The 13,033-nt window shown below is 43.9% G+C and overlaps 1 protein-coding gene across 1 annotated transcript; it reads right to left on the bottom strand.

The window, feature by feature from the left end:
• Positions 1–106: 106 nt before the first annotated feature.
• Positions 107–12,635, bottom strand: LOC118407054 (polycystic kidney disease protein 1-like 2). Its single transcript, XM_035807471.1, has 20 exons — positions 12,537–12,635; positions 11,679–11,750; positions 11,025–11,162; positions 10,656–10,746; positions 10,022–10,167; positions 9,474–9,716; positions 8,467–8,956; positions 7,850–7,998; positions 7,394–7,618; positions 7,012–7,176; positions 6,363–6,523; positions 5,890–6,068; positions 5,120–5,610; positions 4,290–4,422; positions 3,819–4,060; positions 3,438–3,612; positions 2,603–3,280; positions 2,098–2,350; positions 1,078–1,355; positions 107–241 (listed from the first exon to the last, which is right to left on the bottom strand). The coding sequence occupies exons 1-20, from the start codon at positions 12,546–12,548 to the stop codon at positions 135–137; spliced, it is 4,428 nt and encodes a 1,475-aa protein (XP_035663364.1). The 5' UTR covers positions 12,549–12,635; the 3' UTR covers positions 107–134.
• Positions 12,636–13,033: the final 398 nt, after the last annotated feature.

Below are 13,033 nucleotides of genomic sequence, written 5' to 3'. Positions count from 1 at the left end.
GCCTACTGTCAGAACCATTTTGTCCTCCAAATGTTGACTTTCGACACACTCTTTACTTGGCGCTGGTTCTCCATCTCCAAGATGTCCCTCTGTGATGTCCGTAGCTGTGAGAGTGGACTGGGAGGCGGGGTGGATCACAATATCTGGTAAGTCACCTCTAGGAGCGCTAAGTTCCACACTGGAAACATTCCTGATAGGCGGGGCAAAATCTGGTTCTGTAGGGAGTTCCGAATCCTCCATCCTGTAGTGATATGGCATAGGAAACTGTTAGTTCGTGTGGATATGTTAAACAATCAAGGCCACAATCTTTTCAGCAGTGCTGGAAACTGGGTTGGCCCAGAGCTATTGTCTGCAAGAAAGGCGAATGCGGTCATTTACATTTTCAAGCTTGCCCCCTTCATATAGCACGTCTGATAAACATTCTCATGCAGACAAAACCATTGCTTATCCGGCAGATTGTGTAAGTCGCGATGTACAATAGGGGAACAAGGGACCCGCTTCGGTATAGCACAAGCGCCAAATCTCCCGCGAGACGCTGCAAGACAGAAGCGGGCAGAGAAGGTAAAAATTTAAGGAAGGCAACAGCGAAGATCCACTCCATGCTTCTGACAGCAAATCTTACTCGCCTGCAGTTGAAAAGGAACCTTCTCTTCAGCCACAGCCTCTCAACCTTAATCTCAACCTCAATAAGGTTATCGTGGAGCCTATCCAAGGAGTTCTCCCCTGTGCAGATTTAAGCACATCTATCAATTTGAAGTTAAACACAGCAGATTTTTTTAAAAATCTACTAAGGAGAGGTTGATAGAAAGACTGCAACCTTCTTATCCTACTTGAACTTGAATTTTATTGCACGACATTTGTACATGATACAATGTAAGGCAACAGCGTCATTTTTTTGTCCGGTGGTGTCGGTGGAAGAGAAAGCGTGACCTGTTATAAGAAGGCCAATCTTCCCCACCAACTTCTACTTGTAGACTAATGAAAATCAAACGGTCAGCAAAAAAGGATCTATGTGGTTGCGCTTGTCAGTGCTACTTACTAACGCAATTAAGATTTTAATTTGTGGTGCGGCATTACCTGTTAGTTGCGCTTGATGAAGCCCAAACAAAGAGGTAAATCGCTCCCATAACCCTTGGAGGAAGTACCGGTCCTCTTCAGGCATGTCGTGGTTCCGCACATCGGGGAGTGCGCTGTTGATGATCGCCACAGCTATGTTCATCAGCACCAGGTAGACGAGGCACATGAATGTTAAAAAGAAGATGGGGCCGAGGAAGGGGTTTTCATCAAACAGCTCTCTATAATCAAACAGTCCAAGAGACATCTGGAACAATGTTGAGTAGGACAAGCTGACGGCCCTGAAATGAGAAATCGTTTCTTTGTCAAAAGTTTTATCATGTTGTTTGCATGTTTCTTTTCATGACCGGTAGATTTCCGTATTGCATAATACACCAGTTTTGTACAGTTACAGCTGGTACAAGCTGCGAAATACAAAACTGATAGGTGGGACCGAGGATGGGTTTTTTTCTTCCAACAGCTCTTTGTAATCAAAGAATCCAAGAAATATCTGGATTCAAGTGCGTAATACAAAGGTGCGGTGGGTTCTTGCCCAAGGTATTGCTCTCTTCGAACCCGGAACCTCAAGCTTAACTTTTTCCCACCCGAAAGGTCGTTTCCAACCAGAGCTGGGGCTTGCCAAGCACTTGAACTCAGAGTTTTTACATAACAGGTCAAAACTAAATTGCCACCCTTGTCATATTCAAGTCAAGTCAAAGTTTATTGCACAACAATTGTCGCAGGTAAATGTAGGGCAAAGTAATATATATATGAGGCAACTGTCTGTGAATTAATACAGGACATGTAGGTTCTAGGCTATCATACAATATTGAGCGAAAACACAATGTACAATATGTGCCAAAAAATTATGATAGTTCTAGACTACTTAGAACTTTCTATATAACTTAGAACATAAATCCTTTACAAACTACACGTTATCTAGTACACACTATACGCTATACATACATCGTTGAAAGGAGGCACAGTGAAAGGCTGTACATGTATGTATGTGTAGTGTATATATGGTCATTACAAATTACCAACCTGTAGGCCGTTACGGTGGTACCAAACATGAGAAAACCGCTCATGGCAAATCCTGAGAAGAAGAGGAAGAAGTAGAGGATGAAGGCAGAGAACTCCACCGCCATTCCCCGGAACACAGACATCAGCTTGGCGAGGAACGGGTCGAACCTCAGCAGCCGCAGCATCTTCATCATGTTGAGAAAGACGAGAAAAGACAAGAACCATCCATACATCAGGTTTATGTCCACAAGCGATTTGATGTATTGGAGTTGATCTGGACAAAGTCAAAAGAACAGTGCATTATTAGAACTGTATCACACAGAAATATATCACTGATGATTTAACAAAATTCAACAACATTAACGTAGGATGGGCTAAGTAGAATGTAAAGTGGAGTAGGTAATCTCCAAGCAGATCCTGCGGTAGCATAAGATATGACTCCCTTTGGCCAGCTGTACTCCTTAGCCAGCTTTGATACTATCTTATGCCACTGGTAAATCTGCCTGGAGATGAGTGGATAGCACACCTTTCCCTTGATGCACAGCCGCCAGAGCCATGGAACTGTAGCCTCTGTTAGATCCGTACAAGGCAATGACTGTAAAGGCCAAGATGAAGTTGACGATTTCGACAACATTCCATGGCTCCTTGAGGTAGGCCCAGCCGGCTGCGCGCGCAGTTTTCGCCTCTTTCCACAGCGAGTAGAGGAGAATGATGATGTAGATGATTTCCAGCAAGACGTAGATGTATCCGATTGTACCAGGCTGCTGACGAAGTCGAAAGGTGTGCAGGTGACGATGGGAAAACACACCAGATATCTCGCTGAATTCGAACATCACCGTCAGCGATGTGAACAGATCCAGGTTTCCGTTGTAGAGCAACACTTCCAAAATGACGGCCCTGGTCTGCCCGTCGATCCAGCCGTGGGTATTTAGTTCTGCTAGGATGCTGCGCATCTCGTCTGCTGATTTTCCCAGCTGCAGACTGAAGCCGTCTCCCCAGTAGTGCGATTTCAAACCAAACACTGGTTTGATGGCGTAACCGCTGAGGCGGTGGCTCCATCCAGGGGCTTCTGATGCTACCTCCGACATGTTTGTGACCCTTTTCCATCCCCTCTCAAACGCTCCGGTCTCCTTCGTCTTTTCATCATACGCTTCTGAACATTTATCAGAAAAGTTCAGCATTGCTGCAGGCACCGTGCACAGCCCTGGGATGACAGTATAAAGTAAAAAGAAAACGTAAATATAATTCATGTATCTTCCTGTTAATGCCTCTATTTTTGCATTAGTATTTTTAGAATATTTTAAGATAAAAAGTAAGTAAATATTCGGTAACGTTGTCTTCCGTGAAGTATTTCCACCCACCTTGCTTTACTCGTGCCTGGATCAGGCTAGGTGGGGAGACCAGGACTGACTGCATGTCAGCTGTGAAGCCCTGCTCCCACCAGCGGGGCTTGTCGTCATTGTAGGAATTCTCCGGGTAGAAGCTCTGCAGAGCAACTTCCTCCAGCCAAGCCCAGAAGGTAAGAGGGTCTGTCACCTTAGGTAGAATAAAGAGAGAAGAAAATATGAGATGCAGTGATTAACAATAGTACTACGATGTTATATAGAAATACATGACATTCAAGATGATTTCCATTAGTTCTACTTTACAATTACTGTACAAGTTTAGTCTTTTTTTCTGACCACAACGTCACCCTCTACAACTTCACAACTTCTCTCGTAAGAATACCGTGGTCTGCTTACAGCGTCAGTATGGGACACAAAGCTATTAGCTGCACTCTGTGTCTGATGGAAGGCCGGAGTCGTGTTTTGGTGTGCGTTTGTGATCGTTATGATGAGCAGGAGGAACACAGAAAACCGCACGATGACCCAAAGGACGTCTCCGATTTTCCTGTCTCTGTCCCGCTTCCGTCGCGCTTCCTTCACGTTTGCAAGGGACATCTGAGAAAGCCTTTCCATCTTCTTCTTGATGCGAAATCGACCGCCTTTGTAAAAAAAAATGTAATAGAGTTTTTAAGCGACGGCTGAGAACTATATATAAAGTGGAACACCACGTACGGGGTCCACCTGTCGCCTTTTGGTGACGATACATTAATTGTAACATGGACGATGGTCATTACACATTATCTTGTGACCAATTTGAAATCCAGCAAATTATGATCGTACCAAATGAATGTCACTGTTACACCACATTTTTATCACAGTATCACTCACCATCGAAACCTTCTCGTTTTTGTGACGTCACAGTGCTGTCCCCTATGGAAACGGTGTCCCCCTCGTTTTCAAACATCTTCTTCGCGGTATGGCTTTTGAAAATGGATGAAAAGATGATTGCGAGAAGCACCACCTGTAACGTAAAAAGTTTAGATTTGAGCAATCTTGAATTATGAATATATCGGCGTCTTGGCAGGTTTGTACAACCCTTTCCGATGAATCATGCTAGTATATACAGATCCTTTCGGAGTGCCAAAAAAATTTATCAGAATAAGATCTTGTTTCCTCTATAGAAGATCGTCAGATATTGCGTGTTGAAATAACATTATAATAAAAGTAAAGGCAATAATATATTGCGCATTGGTGTTGACAACGAGACAAGTTGTTTGTAGAAATTACAATCATTTGATCGAAATAAATACCACAATGCTTTAAGTGATTCACAGACGAAGATGCAACATTCGTCATATTTACAACCGTAGCTCACAGAATCACAATAAAGATGCTACGGTGTTGATGTGTTCAAAAATTTGTATTTTCCCAGAACCAGAACATCATATATGTAGGCCGCATAGAATGGAATTTGTCATCACGAACTACAGTAGGGGCATCTTCTTTGGATAGCTTTAAAGAGCGGTTGCAGATAAATGTGCAAAAGCCAGGTGTGACGGTGCCACATAGTAATATAAGCAGCTGCTGCCGTGCCGTGTGCTTGCGAAGCTGGTGTGTTACTCCGAAGGCGGTTATACCGGCTATATAGATACAGATACAGATACGGTTGGAGGCATTCTGTTCCTAAATCATCAGAGTAAACTAAGTTTTGTCGTCACCTTTGCTGGTTGCAGGAGGATCATGTCCGCCAGAAAGGATATGAAGAACGAAGACAGCCACCACTCGGACTTTTCCTTGCCCCACTCCAGACTGTACAACACGATGAAGATAGCTGACCCCACAACAGACAGCACCACCAGCACCCAGGCCACGTACTTACACCAGTGCGGCAGGCCCTTGGCTGGCTTCTGCTGCGCGGGTGCCTCAGCTGGGTCGCCCGTCTCCACGTCTCTGACCCGCCGGTCGCCCTTGTTGCTGGGTCGGCTGAACTGGAACAGCAGGACGATGACTATGATGGCGGGTAGGCAGATGATGCCAGTCATGAATCCCGTGTAGACTGTGTTCAGGGTGAAGGAGAACGGGCCAAAGCTGACGGCCTGCACAATCTGGGTCTCCTCTTCATCGTTCAGCCACATGGCGCTGGACACCATGGACAAGGTGAGGAAACTCAGGCAGCAGCCGATCCTCTCGCTCCGGGTGAACGTACTTTCTGTAGAAGAATTGGACATATGAACCGAATATATCTATTTCTGAAACGGTAAATATTTGGGTATGAAGGTAGGGGTAGAGAATGGGGTACGGAGTTTCTCGAACAGACTTCGTAACCCCTGCTTCACCTCTTGAGTCAGTTACTATTTGCCTAAGCGTGATGTCTCTGACTTTCGGAGAAGAGATGCTGCTAAAATGAGCGTCGTTCGGTCCCAAAAGTGGTCAATGGCCTTGCACTGAGCAAACTCAGTTAAAAAAATACAAGTCTGGCAAATCTTACCTTCAGGCATAACAGCGACGGACAAGAAGAGGTGTTCCTCTGCCATATTACTCCGCAGACTTGCCGGGAACAGGAACCCGAAGGATCGCAGGTCTTGCTCAGTGGCGACAGGAAAGGTCTTCGCGATTTGGCCATCTCCACGGTCGGCCGCCAGCCACTCGCCACAGAAGAAATAGGACCTGAAGTTTCAAAATTACAAGACAATCACTTTGTTAGCTTGAAGGGTCAGAGATCGGTGGTATACCTTACATTTTGATAATTACCGGTGATAATTACTAATTGATGTGTAAACCGGATTGTATAGCCATATCGGACAACCGTAAGATAGTCTCTCTTCAAGATATCACAAGAGCCATGTTCAAAACCTGATTAATCTTCATCACAACAATATTGACAATGCGTCTTTTATTTTGTATCTTTATCTTTCAGCTGGATGGATGAATCTAAACAGCAACGGCAATCTCAGAACTCACATTTTATGGGTGGTGAGATCCTGCACCGCTGCTCTGTCCACGTGCCACGATGCACGGCCCCCCTCCCCACTGTTGTCGTGCATGAGCTGCAGCAGCTCCACGTTACCCAGCTGTTCTGCTGTGCTGAAGTTCAGTGTCACCTGGCTGCCTTGGATAAAAACCTAAACAGCAACAAAAATAGGACCTGTTAGCACCTGCAGCTACCACTGAAGATAAGAACATGTTTAGGGCGCTGTCACATAGGTCGTTCGATCGTTGTAGGATTTTCAAGCAGGCCGTGACAGAACCAACCACCGACATGGGTCCAAAACAGCAATTTGGGTACCAAGACAGCTGAGCTTTGCTGAAGGAAAAAAAAAATTACGGGTCTTAGTGGCAAATGAGCAGATGTTAACAAACTGGTGCACCAAAACCGTAGGTGTTTTTCGTTCCCTTAGCCGTGAGGCTCGATGGGCGTTACTCCACCGTCATGGGGGCAGGGGCATGGCGAGTATCGGAACTTGGACCTACTGATTCTGATTCCAACGCTCTAGCCGTTGCGTCACACAGACCCCTGAGCTTGGCATGAGATGTACATTTTTTATACTCCAAAGTTAGCTATCGTACGACAATCGCACGACCTATGTGACGCAAATAATTTGATGCCTACCTTCTCTGTGATGCTGACCACTCTCACACCGGAGGTTGCTACATCTCCGCACAGATTAAAGGCAACGTTGGACTCGGTCCCAGCATGCTTAGCGGTGCCTGTCCAAAGATGGAGACGGTACCGGAAACCGCTCTGCATGTCGTCCAGTTTGATTGAAGGGTTCTTCTGTAGTGACACGTTAAGAAATTGAACATTTAGAATGTATACTTAAGTTAATCTGTGTATGTCCCAGTTATGCATGTGTCCAGGGACACCTGTAAAACAGACCGTGGCCTGAGTGTGATTTTTACCCTGGTAAAATAGATAAATGAAATAAAACAACTACATGCATAAATGTGTAATAGACGACACCATGGTAACATTGTCAACAATGCCTGCGTACCTTCTTTTTTCTTCTTAGGTCAAAGATCTTTGTTATGACCAACGTGAGCAAAAAGAGGCAGAACACCACGAAGATGGTTGTCAAAACTGCGCCGTTGTCACGTAGGTCACTAAGCATTAATGCCCCGAAGTTGACCGTGTCCGGCGGTGTGGCGAAGTCACTTCCAAAGGCCGTCAGATGGTTGCAGTGACAGATGGTGCTGGCAATGGTGGATTTATCATCGATCTAAATGGTTGCATATTCAGAATGATGGGTCATATACAGCCAAAGAAGTCACAGGATATCAACTTTAATTTATGTCGGATAAGACATCCAAAACCATCATAATAATTCAGCTCTCACAACAACAGTTTGCTAAGGAAATGTTGACAAACAGCTTTATACCGGATATAGGTATATAACGATATCTATACCGGATATAGGTATATACCGAATATAACGTCAGTCTGAACCCACCGTGCAACCGTCTGGTTTCCAGGCTCTCTGGGTCTCGCTCCAGAAAACGCAGCTCAGACGGGCCCACTGGATCTTGTAGGCGTACAAGTCGTTGGTGTGTACATTCCTTTCTTCGGGTCTGTCACTGATGTCGCATTTGGTCGCCGGTCCTGAAAAGAATACTTCCCATATTACTTACTTATAAAAAAAAAAAACGAGTAGAAAATATATATCACCCAAATCTACCGTCAAAATTTTGCGAATTACTGTTTTGAAAATTCACAAGCGACGAAATATTCTCGTTAAAAGACTTTGTTAAACATTGAGGCCTAAAGTAAAATCTAATGTGTTTGACTTTAATATCGTTTTTCTAGCCTGACTAAAATCACGCTCCTGACGGCCAGCCTTACAGTTGCCACCGCCTAGACCTAGGAGGGGGTCATCAACCCCAGCCAGCGAGAGATTGCGTAAACTTCTGGCTATCGTGTTCCAACGACCAATTGTCGAGAAGAACGCAAAAGTGTCATCACTAAAAAGGCATTAATTAACCTTCAGACTGTGAAACAGTAGTAGTAAACTGTATTATAGACTAGAGTTGCTTCACGTCTTAAGAATGATGTCAAAACAGAAAAGCTCACCAAGAACTTTGACTTTGACGTGATAATCCACGGGATCTGCCTTCCCTTTGATGAACAGTTTGGCCTCTGTCCTGTCCGTGTCGTCACCACTGAGAGTTTCCATCAAGGAACACTCCTCGGGTAGAACGTACGTCTCCATGGACACGTCGTAGTTTTGATCATCAGGGCGGCCGCCGTACCTACCCGACACGCCGTACACCACGCTTGTGTTCAGCGGGGTGATTGTGACCAGCCATCCCTCTGCGGTGTTGTTGAGGTTTAGTAAATGGTAGCTTGAAGTTTCGTTTCCAGAGGCAGGGAAGGTGATGGTTTTTGTCGTTGGTTTGTTCCTCGATTTCCCTGCTGGAATGGTGATTTTGAAGTCGTCAGTGAGGTTGCTGAAGACCAACGGTTTGTAGTTTTTCCGGCGAAGCGTAAGCTCTATGACGGAGGAGCGTGCCTGGTAGTACCCGCGCCCTCTGGGGAATGGGTTCTCTTGGTACTCTATGAACTGGAAGATAAAGAAAACAATTGTTTAGCTACGAATCATGGTGGTTGTGTAGAGAAAAGCTAAAGTGGGAGAGCAGAAAGAATTATTGAATGAATGAACTTTATTGCACGACATTTCTGCATGGCACAATGTAAGGCAACAATGATAAATCAATCTATATTATGATACTCGTCTCGTCTAAGGTCTGGCGTATTGACATGCTGTGATAAACAAATTAAACGTTTCAGTCTGTTGCAATACGTTCTTCTTTTTTAGAGCGTTACGTAATGTATTGGCCTAAATACGTAGATATGGAGTCGGGACATGACAAAAGTAGATTGAAAATACATGTGTTTGCCTTTGGCAATGTGATTTTTTAGATTTACATGTCTTCTTCTTCCGTAGTGCCTAGCATCTTTGCAGAGATTAACGGCATGTGATCATATTCATTAATTTGTGTCTATCTACAGTACAGGTAGGACATGTTATTAGAAAATTATTCATCTTCAACATCTTGACATGGAGGATGAATGCGTACCATCACAGTGACGTTGTGAGGCGGGTGTTCCGGGAAAAGTGCGGTTTGGGATGGCAACTGGAATACCCCATCCTCCGTCTGCACCACCTGGTTCCCAGACTTAGAGCCGAAAATCTTCTGTGCTCGCATCGTAACGCCGGCCCTGCTGATGGTCACCGGCGCGTCTCCAGGCCGCATGGGGTCGGTGATGGCGTTGAACAGACTATCCAGGACCTGGCGGCTTTTCTGGACAACTTCCTGTCTCTGAAATTGATAGAAATAATCATAGTCACCACTGTCCAGTCAAGTTGTTAATTCTCTGATTTTAAGAGAAAGGCGGCTTTCATTTTCCGTCTCGTCCGTGAATGTGGGAATCTTTGGATGTCACGAGGGCTTCTCTAAACAATGCGCTTCATAAGTTGTGATCAAATGAACGATTAGATGAACAGGAGCTTAGAATGAATATTGATGTATTACTAATTTACATAAATAAACTAACGGGAAATAAATAGCACGGGCTGAAGGGGACGAAGTAAAACATAGAATAAACACCAAAGGCTTATTTTCACCTCAGTTCGCTGTTCTTCTTCCTCTTCTTTTGCCTTTTCAGCTCGCTCCTCTGGGGAGATATGATCGTCCTGTACTGAATTCCCGGCATCCCCCTCTGAAGCTTCCTCTGATGCATTAAGAAGGTTAGCGACGGACTCCACCAGAGCTGCAAGAAGGAACAAAGGAAAGGTTTTTCACAAGTCATAAACATTTCTATGTACAAACGAACCTCGCCAGAGCTGTCAAAGGAACCGGGAAAGCTTCTATACAAGTCATTAACATTACAAGGCCCCAAATTGTTCTACATGAGCTACCAAATAAGGCTGGTAAACTTTTACATAAGTCAGTAACGTAAGTCACCAATGAACTTCACCAGAACTGCCATAGGAATCGGAGAAATGGCATAAGGACTGTTTTGCAGGTCATAAACATCACAAGATTATGACGAACTTTACTGGAGCTGCCAAAAAAACGGGAAAGCTGTTACACCAAGTCAGAAAAATTGGTAAGCTACCGACGGGTTCCACCACAACTACAAAAGGAACGGGCTTTCGATGCACTGGCGAAAATTTTGGCGAAAAAGGCAAGTACTCGTACTTGAACGGACAACAAGACAATCAGGAGAATACCACCTTGCAGAAATGATGTACTTACATCCTCCCACAGACTCGACGGTTAACGGGTTAGACATGTCCAGCTTGCCCAGTTTGCTGGTGATGGACTTCAGAACATCTAGCGCTGTGTTCTGTTTGAAGTCATCAATACATAATACATGCAACTGTACATTTTAAAACCTGCAACGCATTGCACTTAATATCTCTCACTGTTTTTCTTCCATAGATTTAACAAGGCAAAAGAAAAGATGTGATGTGCCAGATTCTTTTCTAATATGAAATCAACAAATTTAAAAAAAACATGAATACACAAGAACAAAACACCTTTTAAGCACGAGGCTATGATTGATCTGGCAATTTTGCAAGGCGGAAATGATTCATCTCAAATTTACGGAAAGCACGTTTTTACCTTCAAGGCGTTCTCTTGTGGAATGTTGGGGCATGACGCAATGACAAGTGATGTTAATTCAGAGATGATTTGCAGGTGGTCCGGCGTCTGGGTCCTACCCGTTTCAGATCCCAATCTCTTAAGTGCCTTCCTGCATACCTACAACAACGGATAACAAGAATATCAAATATAAGGGATCGAACAAAATAGCCCAGGATCTAGAGTTACCTTTCACTAGCGTTACACTAGAGTATACACTTGTATATTGTTTTCACACTGTTTGAATCTCTGAGTATGTTACCTGTAATCATCCCAAGGGCAAGAATTTGTAATAAACTTTATATCATCAAATTATCAATGATTTATAGTTAGTGCAAACTCAACAGTTCCTCCCTACGGTTTACAATAGAGAACCTACTAGTAGTATATTCACAGTAGAAACGCTACTATAGCAACCGTATACATTTTGTAAGCGTCTACATGTTCTTCTACCTCTGGCTTTCGTCAGTGTTATTGGCGAAAGGTAGAGGATACTACCTGAAACGTCTGACCGTTAACAAAGCCTATCCAGGTGCTTGGGAAGCTTTTTTCCTTATAATATGGATGTCTAACCTTCATCGGCAAAGACTTCAATCCAACAAATGGAAGGTTTGAAAATAACCAAATATTGCTTACCTGTGAATTTTCCTCGGCAACTGATTTAGGCTTCTCCAACTCATCAATGCCTCCATCGATATCCACATAATCCTAATTTGAAAAAAAAATCAGGTCACTACTACTAAGTAACATGAAATAGTTTGTTAATATGACATGGTCTCAACTATCCAAGAAGGAATGGCATGTATATCTTTGCAAATTCTGTCCCGGGCTGTGAGTGTACAGGTGTGTGGTGGCTGTACATTAAGGTCATCCTACTTTAGCCCATTGTCCACCTACTGGAAGAAGACAATATATTTGCACAAGCAACATTGAGAATCTTTACATTGACTTGAACTTAGTCCTGACCTACACAATGACCGGTTGTGTTTGCGGAAAATATGCATGACGTAAGTTCGTGTGTGAGTGCTGGAGAGACAGACATGAAGACATGAAGTCAGACATGAAGAAAATTGGTGTCTTCCACAATAGTTGTCTGCGTAGAATATGTAACGTTAACATCTACTAGCCAAATAAGATCAGTAATGAAGAACTGTATACTATTATTAGAAAAACGAACACAAGACAGTTGTCTACTAAAATTACCATCAGAAGACAGAAATGGTTGGGCCATATTCTGCGAATGTCGGATGACCGTATCCCCAAATTTTCTCTACACTTGGCCCCTGAGGGGAAGGGAAAACGGGGACGTCCCAAAACTACATGGAGACGCACTGTGGTCGAAGACCTGGCGGCCATTGGAATCCCCTGGGATGCTGCTCAGCCCCTAGCACAGAACAGACCCCAGTGGAGGAAACTTATCAAAGCCTTATGTCCTACATCGGACGAAGAGGATAAGTGAAGTAAGTAAGTAAGTAAGTACATGATGCTACTAACCTGAGCCAGCATCTGAATCACGTCCTGCGGATTGGATGAGATGACGTCACCGTAGATGCTGTCAAGACTATTGATATTCAGCGGTACCTAATCATATGGGAGGAACATCAGAAAGCGTTTGACAACTTTCCATACTTCCTATCCATTTCTACTCGTAATGATGACATTGTCTCTTCATTTTAGTTCGAATAACTGTTGTGATATCAGTAAATTCATCATTTAGAGAACACCCCTCCACGTCCATGTGTTAGTCTAGCCTAAATCTGAATATCAAGCAGCTCAGTCCTTTTGAGTAATACAACACTGGACTTTCACCTCTTTCATCGAGACCTACACTGAGCACACACGTATGTCACCTCTCTAGCTACTAACCACGAGTATTTCAAGTCTTCGTCCAAGTTCATCTCCAAGTCAAAATCAACAGGTTCTATAACACACTCCATGTCATTATTCCTAGACGCTCAAACTACCGTTGTATCTGTATACATGTAATATCC

This window comes from Branchiostoma floridae, chromosome 19 (assembly GCF_000003815.2).
Source record: "Branchiostoma floridae strain S238N-H82 chromosome 19, Bfl_VNyyK, whole genome shotgun sequence".
Taxonomy (NCBI): domain Eukaryota; kingdom Metazoa; phylum Chordata; class Leptocardii; order Amphioxiformes; family Branchiostomatidae; genus Branchiostoma; species Branchiostoma floridae.
This window is presented reverse-complemented; position numbering and strand designations above follow the sequence as displayed.